General features: G+C 46.5%; 1 protein-coding gene across 1 annotated transcript in view; it reads left to right on the top strand.

The window, feature by feature from the left end:
- The first annotated feature begins 11,879 nt into the window (after positions 1 to 11,879).
- The window catches only part of HS6ST2 (heparan sulfate 6-O-sulfotransferase 2), a 128,586-nt gene continuing 118,652 nt past the window's right edge, over positions 11,880 to 21,813 (top strand). The window contains exon 1 of the mRNA XM_058848023.1: positions 11,880 to 12,517. Coding sequence (XP_058704006.1) covers positions 12,006 to 12,517 — 512 coding nt within the window. The 5' untranslated portion in view covers positions 11,880 to 12,005. The remainder of the gene's footprint in view (positions 12,518 to 21,813) is intronic.

Raw genomic sequence — 21,813 nt, 5'->3', positions numbered from 1 at the left:
TGCCTTGGGCTAGTTTGGGTTGGTGCAGGAGTGAGCTGGTAACAACCTACAGCCACCTGCAGAAATGATGGAGCCAAACTCTTCTTGGTAAAGGCAAATGATGTTACAAGGGGCAACAGCAGCTTTGGAGACTCAAACTGGAGATCAGGAAAACTTCTCTGTGAGACAGATGCATGGTCACCCAGTGGGATTGTGGCATCCACAGCCTGGCAGATTTTCATGATCTGGCTAGACAAAGCCATGGCCAAGCTTATTTAGTGCTGGTGATAACCCTGTTTTGAGGAGGAGGCTGGATGAGAGGCTCCTCCCTTCAACATCACTGTGGTCCCATTCTTCAGGATCCCTGAAAGGGAATGCAAGAGGGGTGACACAATGGGGTGTGAACCCTTGTCTTCATAGCAAATACACCTTGAGTTTTGACATCACCTAAGTGACAGACACAACTCTAGAGGCAGTGGGGGCAGGCAGATAGAGGGTCTGGTCAGCAGAGACCATGCCCTGCCTTGGCCATGGTGGAACACTCATTGCAAGCAAACTCTGAGTGATGAGATCAGACATCTTGCCTGAATGCAAACCATTGTTCTCTATCCTGCCCCTCTTGGAGCAAATATAAAGCAAACCAGCTTTGGTTTTCTGTCTGCAGGAATGTCTGCCTGAGCATCTCTTTGGCTGTCAGCCTGGAAAATGCCAGTGTTGGAGAGGTGGCGATGCAGGGACTGCATCGTGCAAATTAAATGCAGAGAGGGCTGCTGGGACTCACCTTGGGCAGAGTCACTGACTACTCTGGAAATGAGTTATTGGTCAGGAAATGGATTCTGCTTAAGCGCTGTCTGTTTTGCAACCGTGGAGCAACTTGGTGTTGATTTCCAAGCAGGAGCTGAAGGAGCAGGGGAATGTTTGAGCTCAGCTTTGTGAGACAGCAGCTCTGCGGGTTTTCCCCGTCTCGCAGCATCTCCCTAAGCCAGCTCTGGGAGCTGCAGCTTCGCTCCGGGCGTGCTGTGCCTTTCGGCTCACTGCCATCCCCACGGATCCACGATTCCCTGCTAGCGAACGGGGCTGCTGTCATCCCCTTCATCCCAAAGCAGCTCATGAGGGGCAGCTGACAACAGAGCCTAAAGAAATTGCGCTTTAAAAAAAAAAAACAAAAAACCTTTGGATGCAACCTCCTACTAAAACTCTCCATCTTTTCAGAAGAAGCTGCTGCCTGAGGAATAATCAGTGTTTTCAAATCTTCTTCTGAGTGTTTTTAAAAAATAAAAAAACAAACAAAAAAACCAAAAACCAATGAAAAAAACCCTACAATATTTTTTATACTGAATTGCTTTCTGCTTTCCTTATGGAGAAATAGAAATTTTTATCCAAGGGATTTCCCTTGCATGGAGCTGTTTAGTTTTGACAGAAGGTGGCTTGTTTTGTTTTTTTTTTTTAATCTGGAACTGTTTAGCAAAAGTGTCCTGGCTCCTGTGACTTGGCCAGCTGGAAGGTCTGGTTCATTATTAATGTAATGATTTACTAATTTGTTGTGGTAGAAGCAGAGCCCTCAGCCCATCTATGTCAGTCTCAGGCATTGTGGAGGTTCCAGTGCAGTTCTGGTGACCGTGCCTGGCGTGAGTGGGATGGGGGGAGTTCTGAAGAAGCATTGATGAGGATTTATGTGTGTCAGACTCCTATTTTAGAATGGAAATGTGTCAGTACATAAATATTCCAAGTGATTTACGTTCACCAGTTCGGGTGCCTTAGCCCTAGGTGTAGACAAATTGTGGTTTAACGTGTTATTTACACTTTCAGGAAATTTAGTGTCTTTGGAAAGCACTGGGTTGAAAGTCCTGGAGGGAAGTTGACTCCTGGTGGGATGGATAACCAGCAGGAAGGATTCTGCCAGATCCCGGGTCCTACTCTGCACAGGGCCCTGTGGGAAGTGTTGAAAAGCAACTTCTTAAATTGTTTTATATCTCTATAGATGAGTCTAATCCCTTTCTTTTTCTACAGGAGCTTGGAAGTCCTACACATTTTAAATGACAGCAGGTAACACAATAGAGGGCTTAGCTGAATTTTAGGAATGCAGATGAGCTAAATTAATTAACAGTAATCTCTTTAAAATGTATGGCAGAGTAATACCAGTCTAGTCTATAGAAAGATTCTTTGGGATTTAATAGTGAACTGGGAGTAATTAATTACGCAATAACCCATGGTTAAGCAGATGATATCAGCAAGTCAGTGGGTAGGGTTTGGATTTGCCATTTTCCAGCAAGGGTCCTTTGTGTTTTTCCTGTGAAGTCGGTCTACAATGGCATCTGTGAGGGTGCCTATAGCTCCTGAAATTCCCATGTGGATCATGAGTGTAATAACCCACCCTTCACTAAAGGAAAACTATTACAGCATAAAGCTTGCAGGCTCAGAGCAGGTATAGCTGAAAGGGAGAACTGAATATTTTGTTAAGAACAAAATATTGGCTTAAGACCTTATAAGCGCCTATCTAAGTCCTGTTCAATTAATGAAACACAATTTAAAGTGAAAAGCATTGGTACTAACCAAACTATTGCAATATAAGCTCTTCTAATTTTGCAATAAGATAATGTCCACCAGATTAAAATTTTAATTAGCTTAATTTAGAAATAGAAAAAGCATTAGATTTCTAGTTCTGGAACACCTAAAATGACCTCAAGGGGGGAAATAAATTAAAAACCATTTGAGCATTGTGTGTGTGTGCTCACGTCTGTTGTTTTCTGAAAGACGTCAGCAAATCCCAGTGGGCTTGGGCTCCTGGCTTTGCTTGCAAGAACCTGTTTGGGGAGCTTAGGAGAGCTTGGGGAGCTCTGGGAGCAGGGGAAATGAAAAAGAGTGCCCAGAACTCATTTCTAGCCCCAGCTGCCTGCAGTCCCTCTGGCTCTGCTTTCAGAAGGCAGAAACATGCTGGCTATAATAGGGACTTTTGTTCTTTTTTGTTTTCTTTTTCCTCTTTCCTTTTCCCTATTCATAGATTTAAAGGCCAAAACAGACCATTAAGTCCAACTAATCTTACATCCTGCATGACAAAGGCCATCCCGCCCATCCCCTAATTCCTCAATACCATGGCTGACCATGACCATGTGTTTATATACCCTCCTGGAAAAGCACTGGGAGCCTCTGTGTGCTCCAGGCACAGAGCAGGACCCCTCTGAAAACACCCAGCCAGCCTTGATTTAAAGACTTTAAGTGGCAGATGATTTATCACATCCCTCATGAAAGCATTCCAATGTATAATTAACACTTACAGTAAAATAAGTCATTGGGACTGAAAGCACAGGCAGCTGTAACACACAGAGTGCACAGTGTACAGTTGTGTTTGGTTATGAGATAAGGAATCCAACAAATTGCTTTTACATCTTTTCAGGGAAGCAACAAAGATGTTTTAACCATTTGAATAGCATAGAAGCTCTCCAGCTCACTTTTTGAAAGGGCTAGAGGTTTGCTAAGGAAGTTTTGAGGAGATGGAGTAATAAAGAAAAGAAGGTTTTATGATGCAAAGCCGAGCTGGAAACTTTTATTGGAAGGGTTTGGCCAGCTCCTAGTCCCATGGGGAAAGCAGGAGGAATTTGACTGTAGCCTGTTCCCCTTTTGGAAGGTCAAAGCCATTCCATACAATTGCAAAGCAGGATAAGAGAGAAACTCTTATTCCTCTGTCAAGGCAGTCAAAAATGGAGGAGGGGAGGAAGTCCCAAACACTACATTTCATCAAAGCCCTGAAGGTAAAAATGATCTGCTGGCTTGAAATTTATCTTAATGAGCAAAATCCAGCCAATGAAACAGGGTGCAGATGAAAGTGACAGATGGAATCATTTAAAGTTTGATTCTTTTCATGAAAGAAAATAATATTTTTGATAAGTTATTTTTCCTCTGGTTGTTAGTGTTCTGCATAGAGTCACAGCCAGATTAATTATCCTGAGTCACCCAAAAATTCAGAGTTAGAGGGAGCTCTTGGAAAACTATTATATCATTTGGGGCTTAGGCAGGTCTATAAAAGCTCTGTGCAGTAGGACACATATTCTTGTAGGAAATCTCCTAAATTTTGATGCTGAGAGGTGCTGTCCTCCACCCCTTAGTGTGCAAGGCCAGCATTATGTGTTGCTTATCTTTAATAGGGAAAGATGAGCAGGAAAATTATTTGAGCCAGAACCATGCATTATAAAAATATAATCTCTTCATCATCTCTTTGGGCAGATAATTCTTGCACAGCAACCTAGTGCACATCTGTGAGTAGCCGTGTACACACACAGCAGTGGGCCCTGTCCCTGTGAGAGGGCAGGAAACAAAGCATTGACTCCCTCTCCTCTGCCCACTTAATTTCTGATTATATCAATGAGCAGTCAGCGAAGGTTCAAGACACAAAGGAGATCATCTGCTGGCTTCTCTGATTCAAGCAGTGTGGGATTAGATGCTATAGAACACACAGCAAGTGTTTGACTGTGCAGCCCTCAGCCAGGGGCATGAAGAACACACAGTGGCATCAGACAGGAGAGGGATGTTGGGGCTGTGCTGAGCCTGCTGCTGGTCCCCAGCCACCCTTTCCATGGATTCAGCATTCCCAAAGTGCTGAGCAGGAGGCTGAGCCCAGGATGAGCAGGTGGTGCTGCTCAGCCCTCTCTGGCTGCAGTGGTGCTCGCAGCATGGAGTGGGCACCCCACATCCATCTCCTGTCCAAGGCAAGGAGGGAATGTGTCCCCTCTGGCCAGGGGACACGATCTGCACGTGCACTCCCTGCCACATGGCTCTGTGCAACAGAAGTAAGGGATTGCAAGGAATTTCTTCAGATGTATTCCAGCAGCAGATTAAAATAGCTGCTACTATTTTGATCCAGTGAAGTGGCAGCTCAGGCACATGCAGGGCTGGCAGCATCTCTGCAGAGAGGGATCCCAAGGGCAGCCTGGGACTGTAGTAATGCAAACACAGGGCTGGCCCGGGCCAAGATGGTAGAATTCAGGACCAGGAGGTATAAATGCACACTGCCCCGGTTTTCTGTGGGTTAAAGTGCTGCAATGCCATGAACCCTGGGTGGTTTTTTGGGAAACCGCAAGAAATTGCTACACTCAATATCTGTTATTTGCATCCAGTCCAGCTGGGGATTTTCTACTCAATTCTGTTGTGGTGGAATTTTAAATGTTTGATTGTATTTTTGTTTTCTTTTCCAGAAGTTTCATCGTAATATAATGCAAATATTCTGTTTCCCTGTGGACTCATGGCAGCAGTATGTGTGTGCAGGGGCGGGGGGGGTGGGCTATGGAGGAAAGGAATCTTTTTCTTGTTTAGGATTCTTTTTACACATAACCGGAATGTGAAAATCCTGCTTTGTCCCTCGTTTTCTATTTTATAGTGGGATGTTTGCTATAGCCCTTTAGCAGTTTGGCAGACCTAGATTTGAAGTAAAAGAAAGAAAATTTATCTTTGCATCATCAGAAACTGTGAATTATTTATTTGCTATTCCTAGTAAATCTGCAGTTGCAAAACCTCACTGCAAAATGAGCATTTCTTTGTTTCACTGGACTATGGGATCACTCCCTGAAGATTCATCAGCCCTGCTGCTGGAAGAAGCTGTCCTCAAAGCTTCTTTTATTATTATTATTTGGTAAAGCTTGAGATTATGTTTGCTTCATCTTCATTTATTCTTCTGTTCATTTTAAAAACTAGGTAATTACATGAAGTCATCTGAAATTTAAGACCTCTTACTGAGATTTTTTTTTGCTCCTGAATCTGATCCTCTGCCACATGGGTTAATTCCACAACAGTCTGTTGCCCAAATTCAGAAAATTCAGCATCAATCTCAATAAGCAAATATTTATACAGCATCCAAGATGCAGTCTGTACATAGAATGACACCAAATTAAGTTAAATTGATACTAAATACTCTAGGCTTGAAGAGTGTCTAGGCAAAAGGTGGTATCAGCTTAACCAAATCTATTTCAAAACCAATGTTATTAAACTGGAATAATTTCATTGTGAAGGACAAATTTCACCATGAAGGGCGAATTTCACCTTTCAGATGTCTTGAATGCCTTTGGACCAAGTCCCACTTCTTTCACTCCACACAGGACTACCTACTGAGATAGCATGAGGTAATATTATGTCTTTTCTCACTGTTCTTTCAGGGCCATGTGTTTCCCCCTGGGTTTTAGGAAGATTCCACAAATATTTGTATGAGTCTTTTAACAGCCTTTTTCTTCAGTGTAAAACCACTGCTGAAGACCACTGTACATTATCTTAGTCTCTTACATACCTTAATCAGGCAAATGCTGCGGGTTTTGTCCTGAGCTAGGTCAGATACGCCAGTTTTGCATTTTTTATCTTCAAAGTGGGCACAAAATGTCCCTTGGACCATATGGTCAGCGGCCCTAGGCTTTGTTGGCTCACACCCTTTCTAATTCCTCCTAATCTGCTCATAAGCACCTCCAAAAGGGTTCTTCACACACCTCACCAGTAATCTCTTTCAATGCCTGGTTGCTCTTTGGATCTAATGCCAGATGGTATTAATATACCCATCACTGTAATTATCCAGACAAGCAAACAGTGGCAGGAGCAATCCCAACTTCTCACTTTTCCCACTGATTCAGAGGCATACTTGAAAGAGCCCTTTCATCCCCATGGATCCTGTTCCCCGGAGTTGTCCCAGGCTGTCCTCATCAAAAGGGAATTTGATGTTTCAGCAGTTTCTCAGCCAGCTTCATGCTGGGAAAGAATCAGTGGTGATGGGGCAGTATCATTTATTCACCCTCCAACTGTTGCCCAGACACTTGGTACATGGCCAGGTGTCAGTCCCACATCAGGTCCTCTTTTAAAACCTTTCACAGGATCCAGACCTATGTGTGAAATGGAAATTCTGCTGATGCCTTGTAACTTGAAAACTAGCCTGCCTTTTGTCTGGCTCCAGGATTTGCCACAGTGAGCAGCCTGGACGGAAGGTTTCTGATGCCATGTGCTGGGAAGGAGGTACTCCTGAAAGCTTCCTGCTCCCAGCAAGTTCTGTGCAAATTCCTCCTGCCAAGTCCATCTTCCCATGTGGCATTTAGACAAAGTTTATTTAGTGAGCAGTCCAAAGCAAAAAAGAAACTGTAAGGGATTATGTTGCAATTATCTTGCAGGGTGGGTCCCTTGAGAATCAAGATCTTTGGCTCATGCTTTTAAACGCTTCCCAGTTTACCACACACCCAAAGAGCTTTGGGCAACGTTTGTATTCAGGGGGGCAAGATCTATAAGTAGAGATAAATGAAAGATCTGTTCAATAGGTGGGAAAAACAGAGCTTTTTTTGAACACCTCAGCCTTTCCAAGACCCATCTCCTACTATGGAGCAAGATGTTACACTTGCATCAAGTGTGTTTGGTTTTAGGAATGAGCAGCAGTAATGCCGTAGTGACAAGAAGGAAGACTTTGATGCCCACATCACAAAGAATATGCAAACTTGTATTATTCCTTTGATTAGCTACTCTCTGATATGTCAAGTCCATGAATAATCAAGGCTCATTTTCTAATTAGTTTACTCATCACCCCACTGTTCTATGCCTTCAGTCATTTGCATACCCTATACTAGATAAGGGCCTTATTCTATGAGGTGCTAGCAGGGCTTTCATCTATCTCCCACCACAACATTTCTTTGGTCTTTCTCAGATATTTCCTTTCTCCTGGTTATGCTTCTTCTCCCATGCAATGACCATCTCATTGCTCTGTGTTTTCCCATTCATTTTAGGATTTGTTTCCTCAGGGAGTAGAGCGGTATCTTCAACCCTGTCTGTCTCCTGGTGACACCTTTTGATTCCATAATCTGGTTTTACCCAGTCTCAAAGGAGAAGAAAAATTATCAAAGTTGCTGATTTGCACATCTTACAGAAGTGGTGGAGGAGAGGTCCTTTTGGGGCAGCCAGGGACAAGGCTGGAGCATCCACTTCATCACTTTGAGGACAGATGATGGTAAAAGTGGTTTTGAATGCCCCGGCCACAAACCTGTTTAGCCATCAGCTATTCCAGACAAGAATGACAGTTCCATAAAGGAAAGCATCAATTGAGCTGGCAATGATTGTGCTTCTTATTTTAATAAATATGCTATTTTCGTGACACAGGAGCCTTTTCTGTACTTACTTCATCTATTTTCTCTCCCTTCCTGCACAGGTACTATAAGATGAATCACATTACAAGGAGATAAAGCAAACCTAATGGCTTGTTTGCATTTCTTTTAATCAAGTTATTCTAATTGTACTAATGTGCAAATAAGGTTTCCCCTCTCATCTGGAAAAGACTTCATCCTCCCAGCAGCTGTGGGTTCAGGCCTCAGCGTTTGGAGTTACCCCAGCCCAGGCTAGGGCTGCCACAGCCCAGTCCTGCCCATCTGCCCAGGGGGTTCAAGCTGCCTGCACTCCTGCCCTTACCTGTACCAAACAGCGGACCCTGGGACCTACTCAGGCTGAACTGATATGAAACCTTGCTCCTTTCAATAAGCTGGAGGCCTCAGTGCCTGGTAAAGCTCTGTTTTACACCGAAGAGCCTGCTTATCTCAAAGCTGATGTGTGCTTTCTTTTTGTTGGAGCCAAGCAGTCACCATTTGCCAGCCAAATGCAGAGGTGAAATTCAGATGCTGTGGAAACAAAGGTTCTTAGGAAGTACACAGGGATGTGATGATCAGCCCCAACTGATGAGCTAACAACAGTTTCCTAAAGCAGAGAAGATCAATCCAGGCCTTGAGGCACAAGGTGTTTTATTGATCTGTCTCTGGGCAAACACCCGGCGCCTTTGCATGCAAACCCCTGATTTTCTGAATGTTCCTGTGGGTAATAACAGAAGGTCAGCCCAAAATGAGATCCTTTCCCAGTTCAGCTGGGCCCTACTGTGCTGGAGGAAGGCAGCTGCTGACAGGGTGGGTGCAGAAGGGACCGGCCAGTGGCAGAGGACACTTGTGGGTGGGAGAGGAGCAGTGGCCATACCCATGTGCTCATCTGGGCATGACCATGGGCTGAGACACGGGGTGAGGAGATCCCCTGTGCCCGCAGAAAAGGGTCATGTGTGGGGAGTGGGAACAGGGATTGTGTTTGGGGTGTCTGGGCATGCCATGGACGGAGAAGGAGGCGGAGATTTTTTTCACTGGCGTTACTAGGCACTCAGTGGTTTTGCTTGACCTCTGAACTTAAACCAGCTGCCCTGCCAGCCATCGAATCTTGCTCGTGCTGTGAAACCTTAACAGCTCTGCTCTGTCCTACTTTTATCTACTTCGGAGTGATTTTCATTTCTTTAGTGCCTCAGCAAATGTTTTGGGTCCCTGGATCAAAGCTAGAGAGCATCATTTACATACTGTGAGTGAGAAGGCAGCAGACTGGAGACCATCACTCATTACTGAAAGGATGATCATTGTTTGTTTAGCCCATTCCAAAATAATGGCTCTGCTGGGAGCACCAACCCAGTATGCATCATATCTTTTATAGTATATATTAATTTAGTGCAGGCATTAGGCCATTGTTATTCTCTCTGTTTAATTCCCAGGTATTAGCATTCAGGATTGGTTTTAAGTCACCACATATCTTTGTTATTTCATAATGTAAAATAAATAAAACTGGAGGCAAACATATATTTTTTTTTAATACAAATGACTGTGAGAGAGTGATGGATATAAAGTGCAGAAACATCTTTGTAATTTTAAGGCTTGAATTTCAGAACACAGAGCTTTCATTAAATGGTGTAATCCATTCATTTTGGAGATACAAATGGAAGAAAATGAACTCAGTAGTTCTCATGTCTAGAATCTTTGTGGTAAAATTGCCTATTATTGTGAGTGTAAATGTTTTCAAAATATTATGGACAGCTGGAAAAAATAGGAAAGACAGGAAGGGTTGCTCAAGGATGAAAACCATAAAGAAATCACCTCCAAATGCCACATGTACCTCTTGAAATTATGTAGAGAGAATTGCTTGAGAAGAGGGAAAAAAGAGACAAGTTTTGGTTTTTGATTTTTGTTTTGTTTTTTTAAATGACGAATAAAGGTCTGGGAGAGTGTTTACGAACTATTTTCTTTGCTGCCTGCAGTGCATATTAGAAAATTCAGCTCTAGGCTGATTGGCCAGGCAGAGAAACAGAGGCACCACAAGGGACAGGGAAGCAAAACCTGAGGTGCTGTGGTGGGGAAGGGAGAGGAAGAAAAAGCTCAGACATTTCCAGCCCTACCTGAGACTGGGTTCCTGAAATGCAGCACTTCAGTGTAACATCAGTTAAGCATTGGAACACATCAGTTAAACTGAGGGTGGCCAAACCCAAGGTCCTGCCTCAGCTGCTTTTCCATGAACGACAGGACACTGGGGATGGGGTGAAAACCTCCTTTAGCCAGAAACCTCTATTTTTTAATTTTTTTTTTCTTGCAAGGCTGCAGTTCTCACAAGCATTAATTGCCCCAACATCAGTTGCACAAGGGGGAAAGGAAAGCCTCGGGCTCACTGGCTGTGCTGTGCTCCATGGCCCTGCCAGGTCTTGGCATGTGGTGGGAGGTGTCCCTGTGGAATGGCACTGGGTGAACACGGGTGGGCACCCATGGCTCCCACCCACAGGCCTCACCGCAGCTGGAGGGCTAAACATCATTTATATACAAATACAGGACTGTAATCAGAGATAAATCCACAGAGTCCGTGTAATTGTTTTATTTACAGAACACTCTCCTTGCGCAGAGAGGTTTTGAAATATGCTGACAGAGACAGCGCGGGTGTTTGCTACCTGAATCGACAGAAACCTCTTGGAGCATCAAGAAGAACACTCGATGCATACCTCTCCAGCCCAAAACCCCCAAAACAAGACCAGAACACTGGGTGCTGGTGTGAGGTGTAGGGAGAAAGCAGCCGGCTCGGTGCCCAGTGTCGGGAGTGTGTGTGTGTGTGACGGACGGCGACTCCGCGGAGGCGCCGCTGCCGTTAACGGGGATGTTCCGTGCGGAGCAGCGCCCTCCGCCCGGTGCGGCCAGCGGTGCTGCGGGTCACGGCGGCCACAGGGCCCGCACACAGCCCGGGCACTGCCGCTGCTCCGGCCGCCGCCCGCTCCGTCCCGGCACAGCGGGACCGAGCATCGCGGGGCGCCCCGGGGTGGCCACGCTCGGAGCGCATTCGGTCCCGGTGCGGTGCCAGTCCCGGCCCGTGACTGGAGAGCGGTGCCGGTATGGCCCCAGTCCCGGTGCCGGTTCCATTCACCGTCCCATTCTCGGTGCTGGTGCCACAGAGACCGCGCAGGGCGGTCCCGGCGGAGAGGGGAGCGGTGCCGGTACTGTCCCGGTGCTGTCCCTGTGCTGTCCCGGTGCTGTCCCGGTGCTGTCCTGGTCCCGGTGCTGTCCTGGTGCTGTCCCGGTCCCGGTACAGTCCCGGTGCTGTCCCGGTGCAGTCCCGGTGCTGTCCCGGTGCTGTCCTGGTCCCGGTGCTGTCCCGGTACAGTCCCGGTGCAGTCCCGGTGCTGTCCCGGTGCTGTCCCGGTGCTGTCCCGGTCCCGGTGCAGTCCCGGTGCTGTCCCGGTGCTGTCCCGGTGCCGGTGCTGTCCCGGTGTAGTCCCGGTGCTTTCCCGGTGCTGTCCCGGTGCAGTCCCGGTGCTGTCCCGGTCCCGGTGCTGTCCCGGTCCCGGTGCTGTCCCGGTGCAGTCCCGGTGCTGTCCCGGTGCTGTCCCGCTCCCGGTGCTGTCCCGGTGCTGTCCCGCTCCCGGTGCTGTCCCGGTCCCGGTGCAGACCCGGTGCTGTCCCGGTCCCGGTGCAGTCCCGGTGCAGTCCCGGTGCTGTCCCGCTCCCGGTACAGTCCCGGTCCCGGTGCTGCCGCGCGGGGCGGGCCCGGCGGGGGCGGGGCCGGGAGGGGGCGCGGCCGCGCGGGGCGGGCGGAGGCGCGCGGCGGGGCCGGGCGCGGGGGCTGCCGGGAAGGGCCGTGGGCAGCAGCGGGCGATGGCGGCGGCGCGGGTCCCCCCGCGGCGGCGACGGCGGCGGCTGCGGCGGCGGCTCTGAGCGGGGCGGCGGCGATGCGCGGCGCTCCCGGCGACGATGGAGGACCGGTCCCACAAGGTGCTGCTGGCGCTGGTGATGCTCTTCCTCTTCGCCGTGATCGTGCTGCAGTACGTCTGCCCGGGCACCGAGTGCCAGCTCCTGCGGCTCCGCGCCCTCAGCCCCGCCGCCGCCGCCGACCCGTACCGGGCGGAGGACGAGACGCCGGCGCGTTTCGTTCCCCGTTTCAATTTCTCCGCCGACGACTTGATGCGGCGGGTGGACTTCAACATCAAGGGGGACGACCTGATCGTGTTCCTGCACATCCAGAAGACGGGCGGCACCACCTTCGGGCGGCACCTGGTCCGCAACATCCAGCTGGAGCAGCCGTGCGAGTGCCGCGCCGGGCAGAAGAAGTGCACCTGCCACCGGCCCGGCAAGCGGGAGACCTGGCTCTTCTCCCGCTTCTCCACCGGCTGGAGCTGCGGGCTGCACGCCGACTGGACCGAGCTCACCAACTGCGTGCCCTCCGTGGTGGACAGCAAGAAGGAGGTGCGGCTCCGGCCCTCCAGGTGAGGCCGTGCCCCGGGGGGCTCCCCGTGGACCCCGATCCCTCGGCGTTGGCCCGCGGGGCGCAGCGGGGATGCTGCGGGAGGCGGAGGGAGGGGAGCGCGGTGTGACCCGAGCATCCCGGCTCGGAGCGGGCGGCACCTCCGGGAGCCGCACCGGCCCGGGGCCACCGAGCTCTGCAGAGCGAGCAAAACCTGTCCCGCTCCGCCGGCAGGGAGGCGATGGGAGTGATGTCCCGCCGGCTGCCGCGGCTGTGACCGCCGGTGAGGAGAGGCTGGGGCTGATGAGCCCGGTGACACAGGAACAGGCCTGGCAGCCCCGCAGCTTGGGGACCCCCCGAACCTCTGTCTCAGGAGAGTGGGAGCTTCGGTTGCCTGCTCGCTTCCCCCAGCTCTGTTCCATCTTTGGCTCTAGTGAGCTCCTGTAGCTCCAGTGTACGCCAAGAATTGGTGTCGGTTTGGGGAATGTTGGTGAGCTACTGTGTCTTTTTGGTTCCTGAAGTTTGGCTTCAGGATGGCGGCCTTGCAAGGTAAAGGTTACTGTTATGGCTGAGTTACCTGTAAATATTTGCACTGTTCTTCAGCCCTAACCTTGATTATTTTGTGCTTGCATTTTGAATTTTTGTCGCTGCTCTCTCTTTATCCCTGGATTTTCCTTTGAAGTTGCCAACCTCCCCTGACCATAGCAAGGAGGTTGCCTTAAAGTTGCCCCTGCCTTTCAGAAGCCCAGCTGGCTTTTCCCCCTGAGCAGTGAGGACCTCCTTCCTCCTCTCCCAGAGCTCTTTGATCAGAGCCCACCTTCGGATGTAACACTCCGGAGCTCATCTGTGGCTGTGCATGCAGCTGTACCGTGTAGCAGAACTGCTCAGAATTTCAGTGTCTTTTCCCCTTCTTTTGTGGGAAATTAGAAACTAAAGTATCACTCCTATTGCACTGTGAGACTAATGGCAGATCCCTTTACAAAGAGGCTACTGTTGTATATCGTGCTATCTGAAGTCAAGTCTAAGCACAGATTCACTTGAAATACAAAGCAATTTCTTTCTAGAATTCCTTTTATATAGTGTGACACTACACTGCCATCTAGTAGAAAAATGCTTAGCATCATTATGGTCCTGTACCCAAGGAGCAGCTCTTCATCAGACTCGGCTATTGTGATTCCTTCTCTTTTGTCTTCCCTACTGCTTTAAATCTTAATTGTCTAATTTTTCTGACATCCCATTTGCTTGCATCAGGACCAATTCCTTGCCCTCTGGGTCTGTTAGGTTCCCAGTTTCAGGCTGCTGAGCCTTGCAGGCTGCATAGTTTATTTTACCTGTCGTATAAACATGTTGTTTGTCAGCAGAAATGTAAATCGCATAACATGTGCTGTGTTTTGCTGTACTGCTTCCAGTGATGCGTGTTTCTCTTTCCCCAGATGTGGGCCTGGCCTGCGAAGCTGTAGCTGTGGGTCAGGGATTTCCTTCCTTTCCCAGAGACAGGTCTGTCTGTGCTTGATCTTAGCTGTGCCCTCCAGAAAAATGGGAGGCCCCTCGTCCTGAACCCACCACCTGAGGGGGAAGGGAACGTCAGGCTTGGAGAGCTGTGATTTCATCTGCAGCTTTTGGCTTTGTATTTTTTTTCCTTTGTTGGATAGCAGACATGGTTTCCAGAGTTGGAATGGAAATGTGCATGTACCTGCTCAGGAGTTCTGAGCGATGGTTCCTCATCCTACGAACAGCTATGTACTGTCACAGCTGAGAGTCTGAGAGGTCGCTAGGACTTGTGACTTGGGATTGAAGCCAGGAGAGAGGGAGGAAAATGAAACTGTGATGATTTTATGTTAGGTAGAGGTCTACTCTCTCAAAGCCTTCAAAATGATATTATACTTTTAATAACCTAATTATACAGCTGGCTGAATAGCTACAGTTATTCTCCAAAAAAATGTCTTGACAAGCAATTATTTGGACTGCAATTTCTAAATATTTAAAAAATACAGGAAGAGAAGTTCTGAAATGAACAATAGTCCTTTCAAGTCTTTCTGCCCATTTTAATACCTCGTCTTTAATTTTAGTTGTGTTCTCAATTTAGCAGCAGTTCAGCTGACAACTGGTTAATTAGCACCTCTACCTACTGCCAGTAAAAGACAAAAACTCTAAACCCTTTCTGGGCAGATAAAAGCTGCTTTCAGAGCAGCAGTAGATGTGGGATGGGGGTGTTGAAGCCTGGAAGCTGTGCTGGTTCCAAGTGGTCAGCCTGGCTATTCCTGAACTGAGGTTTTTAGGGGGAGCATCCTGGGTCGTGTGTGCTGGTGGGAAGGGAAAGGAGGTCACAGCCCTGGTGTGCAGATCCTGAGAGAAGAGGAAGTAACATGGAGGACTGCAAAGCCCATTTGGGGAGCATCCTGAAGGCAGGGAGAAGGATTCAATCAGGAGCAGAAAGAATTTTTGTGAGTGAACCTTGACTTGACAAGGTGGAAATTCCTGCATTTATAGTTGAGATGATTGAAAAGTGAGACCTTTTATGAGAGGGATCTGAACTCCTTGGCAGCTGCATCAAGCAGTGTATTGTTAGTGTCTTGGGGCTGTGTGGCCTTGTCTGGAAATACCCAAATGTTCCATTAAGCCTTTTAGTTTGCACCTATGTGTGATTACTTTGCACAGATGTTTGTCTTTTCAGGTGTGGCAAGTCTACTTGTCAGATTGCTGGTTACCTGGACTGGTCTCTAGGGGCCTTTTTTAAAGTTGAGTCTCTGTTAGTGTGGAGGAAACTCTGTCCTGGACCATGCAATGCTCAGCACCAGGTACAGAGCATCTCTGTGGTTGGATGTGATGGGATCAGCCTGGAGGGTGCACAGTTGAAGAACCTTGCTGCCTGCAGCAGTCATCCTGCAGTATCTGCTCTTAGTTCCATTAGTAGTCTGCCTCTGTTTTCTCTGGGAATTGCAGGTTTGGAGTGCAGATTCCTTCACTGGAGGAGCAGAAATACTCAGGATGGTTGCCGTGCTGTAACACAATCCTGAGGTGGATTTAACACCGTGGTGCTTTTCTGTCTGTGAGCATATAAATTCCCAAAATTTCCTTTCCTTTGTAATGGTGGCTTGTGCTCCTTAATAAGTAGCAAGCAGGTAAATAGATCATCTTCTTTGGTTCTTTCTTCCCCTGGAGGAACATGGTTCTCTGGGTGTGGGGGGAGGGATTTTTGAGCTTCTCTCATTGGATCCCATTGGAGTGCATGTTCTGTATGCTCCTGTTTGTCTCGTTTCATCAGTCCTGCTCACCACTGCAGCATCCAGAAATCACAGAAGAGGGAAGGGGGAAGGTATAGGAAAAGTTGATGCTTTCAGTGTTCTGGATCTGCCACTTGGGAGGTGGGTGGAATGGGCTGATGGTGGCGACAGAAAGGAGGGAATTGTCTCAGCTTCTTGGCATCAGTGGTGAGAAAGGAGAAATGTGCTTTTTCCTAGTCATGAATGACTGACTTGGGTCACTTGATTGATTGTGGAAGCCTCAAAGCTTTTGGCACACTGAACAAACACAGCATCCAAAGTAACTGTGCATCACAGAACTGAGATTTCTCTCAGCTCTGGCTAATTATTATGGGAAGTGTCTACTGAAGTTGTCTATGGCAGTAAATCCAGTGGCACCATTGCAAGGAACAAAAGGCCTTGAGGTTAGACAGGAAATTGTAATGAGACATAGGAGCAAATACAGGTACCAACATTAAGTGCCTGTCCCTTCCTCTGGTGAGAGATGTGCCTGTGGCTGAAGGTCAGGCTGTATTTGATGTTGCTCCTGGGTAGTGTTAAAGGAAGGAGATGTTCCCTGTTGAAAGGAGAATGAGCTTGTAGAGCTGCCTCTGGAGCCAGAAAGTCTGAGATTGGAAGAAACTTTGTGCTGCTGGTACAAGCCTGTCGGACCAGGTTGGTGCCTGCTGGCTTTTGGGAGGCCTGATGTTGGCACCAGGTTGTGATGTGGGGCAGAAGCCCCATGGCAATGCATGGATGTTCTTATCTTGTCCTTGCCTGTTAGTGCAGCCCTTCCAAGCTGAGTCTTACAAAACTCTGAAAAAAAGGCGCATTAAAACATTTCCTAGCAAACAGTGTGTGTCTGTTGGCTGAACAGATTAACCCACATGCTCTTGAAAATGTGGAGTTGTCTACTCTGGGGTCTGCAGAATTGGGTCTGAGGAGGGTTTAGTTTTTAGTTTTCCCCTCAGTGAGTTTTTATCATGGTGCTGTGAGCACTTAGCTACAAAGGTATTGGTGACAGTTTCCCAGTGAACTGCTTTGGTGTGGAGGGGGAAAACCCTCATGTAGCACTGACAGAGAGAGGAGATTTTCTTGTAGGGTTTGTTAGCAGCTGTTGAGTGTGCCTCTCCCTATTGCAGAGGTGTTATATAGTTATATACATAGCTATATATAGCTGTGCAAGCAAATGAGCTCTGTGTTTCACCTGTAGTGGTGGAAGTTTGGAATAATTAAGCCCCATGAATCAGCACTGAACCCTGCACTTGTTAGGCAGAGGAGTTGCTTTAGGGTCCCGTCGTGCCCCAAGACTTTGGGAGGATAGTGCAGATTGTGGCAGGAGTTGGACAATTAAAAACCTCTGGAGCTGGTGGAGCAGACACCATTTCCAAGGATTGAGTCCCCCAGTGCTGCTGCTTTTGGGGCGAAGCCTGTGGGGCTGCTGGGGGAGAGAGGGGACCAGCAGAGCTGAGCTGGAGGCTGTGAGCGAGCAGATGGGGTGACCTGCTGTAACTGAACTCTTGCCAGAGCACCAGGAGATGCCTGTCCTTGAAATTCCCTGGGAAAAACTGGGCAACAATTATAAAGAAAAAAAAACAAAAACCAAAACAACAAACCACCAAAAACACCAAACAAAACCACCCAAAACAAGAAAAAAAAAAACCCCAACCAAAACCCAGAGCTTCTGCAGAGATGCTGCCAGGCCTGAGTGACTCTGAGCTGCTTCATTGATCAGCAAGATTTCCTAATGACCCTGCTTGTTTCAGCCTGGTGGTTGCAGGGTGGGATTTGCAGTGAATGCTATCTTGCCACCCACAAACATGCACCTCCAGCAGCTGAATTTTCCTGCATGGAACCTGTTGGGAACAAAGCAGTAGGAGTAGTGGATCAGCCTACAGAGTGAAAAAGGGGGTTTGAGGAGAAGGGCAAGGGATTATTTTCATAAGTACAAGTGTTTCCTTCACCTAATCCCATTACAACCTTGAAAGGCTTGTTATAAACTTAAGTTCGTGGGTTTTTTAGGTTTGGACTGTAGGACTCTATAGCTCTCTAATTAGTATTGCTGGTTTTGCAGATAAAGTGTTAGACTTCTTAAAGGGATTAAAAAAAAATAATTTTTCATATTAAGTCTCTTCAGTTCTCCTCTAAGTCTTTAATAAAGTGCAAATTGACTTTAAGTCATTTGAAAGTATATGTTTCCTACTGCCTTTTACTTTAAATTTGGAGAATTTCTTGTGAGGAGAGAGAAGGCATTAATTGTTGCAGAAATAAACCCTGGTGATTGCAGAAGAGCAAGATATGAGGCACAGGTGTTATACCTTGAATTGCTTATTCCATATGTTATCTGAATTGGTCCTCCCTAAGGAAGTGAGTGGGAATTTTAAGACTGCCATGGTGCTGTACTAAGACATGATTACTTTTTATTAAAAGGGTACCTTTCTGATAATTTTTCTTGTGTAATTTATAAATATTCAAATTAAACTATAAATAAATGCTTCAACTGTATTAAAATAGACACAGATTGTGCCTTGTGATCCCTCTTGATAACTTTATAACCTTTAATAAAGGTTATCAAAGGAGCTTGGAAGTCAGGCGTTACCAATAAGTTATTTTTATTAAAAGACAGATTTTTAAGTTTAACAAGTCAAGCATTGGTTCTGAGACATATTAACTGAGATTAATTTGTGCTTCATTTATTTAATCTGAGTTGTCAGGAATCATGTTCTCTACTGATGTAAATGTCGGCAAAAAGGACTTATTAGTAGATTTGATTGCTTTTTAAATTTAACTAGCAGAGATGCACTGGCATGCCTAAGAGAATTGGTCTGTTTCTGTGAACAGTTCAGTGCCTAATGAATCACTTCAATGTACTTTTCTGAAGGAAAGCAGAGCAATTTAAATGTGCAATGCATTGATTTACCTCAAATGGATTAGGCCTCTGTGTGCAATCCTTTGCATTAATTTACTTTCTCCACAACTGTAATAATAAAGGCAGCATTTCTGTATGACATTGGCCCAAATTAGCTCACGTAACTTCCTAGAAAACAAAAATAATTAATATGTGGCTGAAAATGGGATGTTGGAATGCGTCTTTCTGCGAAGACACAGGCTTTGGGAAGTGCAGCAGGGTCCAGGATGCCTCTGGGAGCCATGCCAAGGGCAGGACAGCTGGGCTGGATGGAACCTGTGTCAAATGCACCTTGTGTCATTATTATGGAAAAAAATTTATATATATGTATGTATTCGTGATTTGGTGCAACTTTAAGAGATTTTGGTGATGTGGGCAGGTTTATCTTCTTTAAATTACTGAAGAAATAATACAAGAACTTGTAACTCCAGCATATTCAGCTTATTTTATCTCTGCAGTAACTTTTCAGTCATCTCTTCCCCTCCCATAAGCTCAACCTGCTGAGCAGCCAAGCAGCCAGGGTGCAAAACTCTGGGTAATTCCTTATTTAACCACTTTGCTGCAGCAATGGTGCCTGGGCTTTGTTTCACTCTGCAGGGATTACTGTGGGCGAGCAGCCCTCAGCCATTTTTGGAATTACCCTTGTAGGCTCCTTACATACTTGTGAGGATTAATCTCTCTTTCCCTTCTCGATCAGTTAATTCCCATTGCTGGATAGCTGCCTGCCCAGATGTAAATACTCAGGGAAGAAAAGCAGTGGAGCATCCCCAGCTGCTGCCTTTGTCCCTCGGGAGCCTGGATCCTTGCTCCCAGCTTGGGGATGGAATTCTCACCCGAGCAGTGCCTGAGTCTGCAGCATCTTGGAAGCAAAGCCAGCCAGGATGGGAGATGTGGGATGTTCCTTTTCCATGGGGTGATGGAGGCAGCACGGTGACTGGGGTGGAGGGAAAATGCCATTCCTGCCTTCCTTCTTCCTCCTCCTCTTCTTCCTTAGCAGCTGGCAAGCGTGGATGATTGTTTGTGATTGACTTGCTGGTGCTGGCAGTTGTACATTGTGTTCTGAGACTAATAGGGTAACACCGAATTATTCAGGCGTTATTGAAACGAATCACATTTGTGATGAGTAATAAGTAGGAGACTTTGGTATTTATGAATAATTAACATGGTAAAGTTTTTCTTAGACATGAAAAAATTATTTAATTTCTACTGTGAGCACTCTGTAAAATTAATGAAAGATAATTGCATTTGCTAATGTGAGACTAAGAAGCCAAAGCAATCTATTCTTTTGCATTTAAGTTCATACTGCTGATGTAAACAGCCAATGTAGAATTATTTTAATATGTTTTCATTGGGTGGGACCTGTGTTTAACATTGAGTGGGGTGAGTTTTGTGGAAATAGAAAGTCTAAACACTTAATTTGCTGTTGACTTTTCCATCCACACCCATATCTCTGTGTGGATAGTGAATATATGCATATAACTAGATAATGTTTTTGAATAAGTGGCAATTAGGACCAGCTTTTTTTCTTCCTGATTTTAGCTTGCTTTCTCAGCTGTTCATGCTTTTAAAGACAGAATCCATTTAAGCTATTATATACAGCTTTGAGTTAAATCTCCTCTTTTTTAGTCTTGAAAAAAATCATTAGTCTTTAGAGGCCTATAAATCATAAGATCCATTAGGGGTGAGACTCAAATCATGTTACTTCTTGCTTTTCAGCTGCTTATCCAACTCTGAAGGAGCCAAACTTTTGATGTAATATAGCTAAATATATGCAGCTACGAGGGAGATAATCTTGCGGCATAAATGATTTTGCACATCTCCATAAAGGCATGAAGAAGATCATGCCTTTCTTGAGATCATTGTAGCAAATTCTCCTAATTTCCCATAATCAAAAGGATTGTGCAGTTTTGATGCTCTTAGAGGTCCAAGTAGCTGGAAGATCAATTCTGCCATAACTCTGTTTTTTTGACTAAGTTAAAACATTGCAAGGCTCCCAGCAATGGCAATCTGCTCATTCAGTGTGCTGTTTGAACTGCAAGATCCTTCGGCAGACGCCCAAATCGAGTGACTAAAACACTCTCTGCCACTGATTATTTTCTCCAGCCTTCCTTGGGTTCAGAGAAAAGCAACTATTTTAACCCCCCTGTTAAGCAAAACAATGTTTCCTTGGTCAGGGCCAGAGAAGCTGCTTTTGAGAGTTTCTTTTTCAGAGTAACTGAGGGGAGAGCATTTCCTTTTGCCTGTGGGAAAGTTAGTCCCTGGAGCAATCCCAAGCCATTCTAAGGTTGTGAGTTTTTTTGATTTTTTTGTTTTGGGTTCAGAGAAAGTTATTTGGAGTAAGCTTGTGTCCTGCTTAAGCAAAACCTTCCAGGTACTGACTTTATCATATTTTTTGCCACCAGTTAACTCATCTTGATAGTGAAGGTGCTTTGGGGGTTCTCCTCCCTTTGGAGGACTTAAATGAGGCAGGACGTGGGAGGAGGTGTCTGTCCCTGCAACATTTCCAGAAGAGCAGCAGTTTTTGTTCCTCCTGGAACTAATTCCCCTGCTGTAGAAGGGGAAGAAGATAGCTGTGTGGCTTCTGCCTTTCACAGAGCTGTTGCTTTTCCTGTGGGGGTGTTGGATCTAATCAGAACAGTGGTAGCACAGAGAAGGGAAAAGACAAAAGTGCTCAAGGAAATGTCAGACACAACAGGATGTGCCTGCTGGATGGTAGCTGAGTGACTTGCAAAAACATAAATGGCATAAATTAGTCTTTAGCTCCTTTTAATTCTTGTGTTTAATTCTGATTGCACGTCAGTCTCTGGTAAGAGAAAAAGTTTGTCTTGGCATGGTAACCCCATTTCCTCTTTTACTAAGTGCATGTTTTTAGCCATAACTTCAGTAGGTTTGGGGTTTTTTTACTTTGGTGATTTCCAGTAACTTTAGATCAATAAAATGTGGGGTAGAATTTTGGTTTCAAATGAAGCTGACTTAAGGGTCAGTTGTTTGGCTTTCAGGTAGTGTGTTGCTGCTGGGGTCTGTATGCTTAATTCTGGTCTGCATGAAAGAAAAGTGATACATAAACATGAGAGTGGGATTTGAGAAGCCAGGGCATTACATCTGGGACAAGTCCCGTCTTCATCACCAGGTCTGTCAACTTCTCTGAGCCACTTTCTTGTCTGTGTA

Source organism: Poecile atricapillus, chromosome 12 (assembly GCF_030490865.1).
Source record: "Poecile atricapillus isolate bPoeAtr1 chromosome 12, bPoeAtr1.hap1, whole genome shotgun sequence".
Classification (NCBI taxonomy): domain Eukaryota; kingdom Metazoa; phylum Chordata; class Aves; order Passeriformes; family Paridae; genus Poecile; species Poecile atricapillus.
Note: the sequence above shows the minus strand (reverse complement) of the source record. Positions and strands in the feature narration are given on the sequence as shown.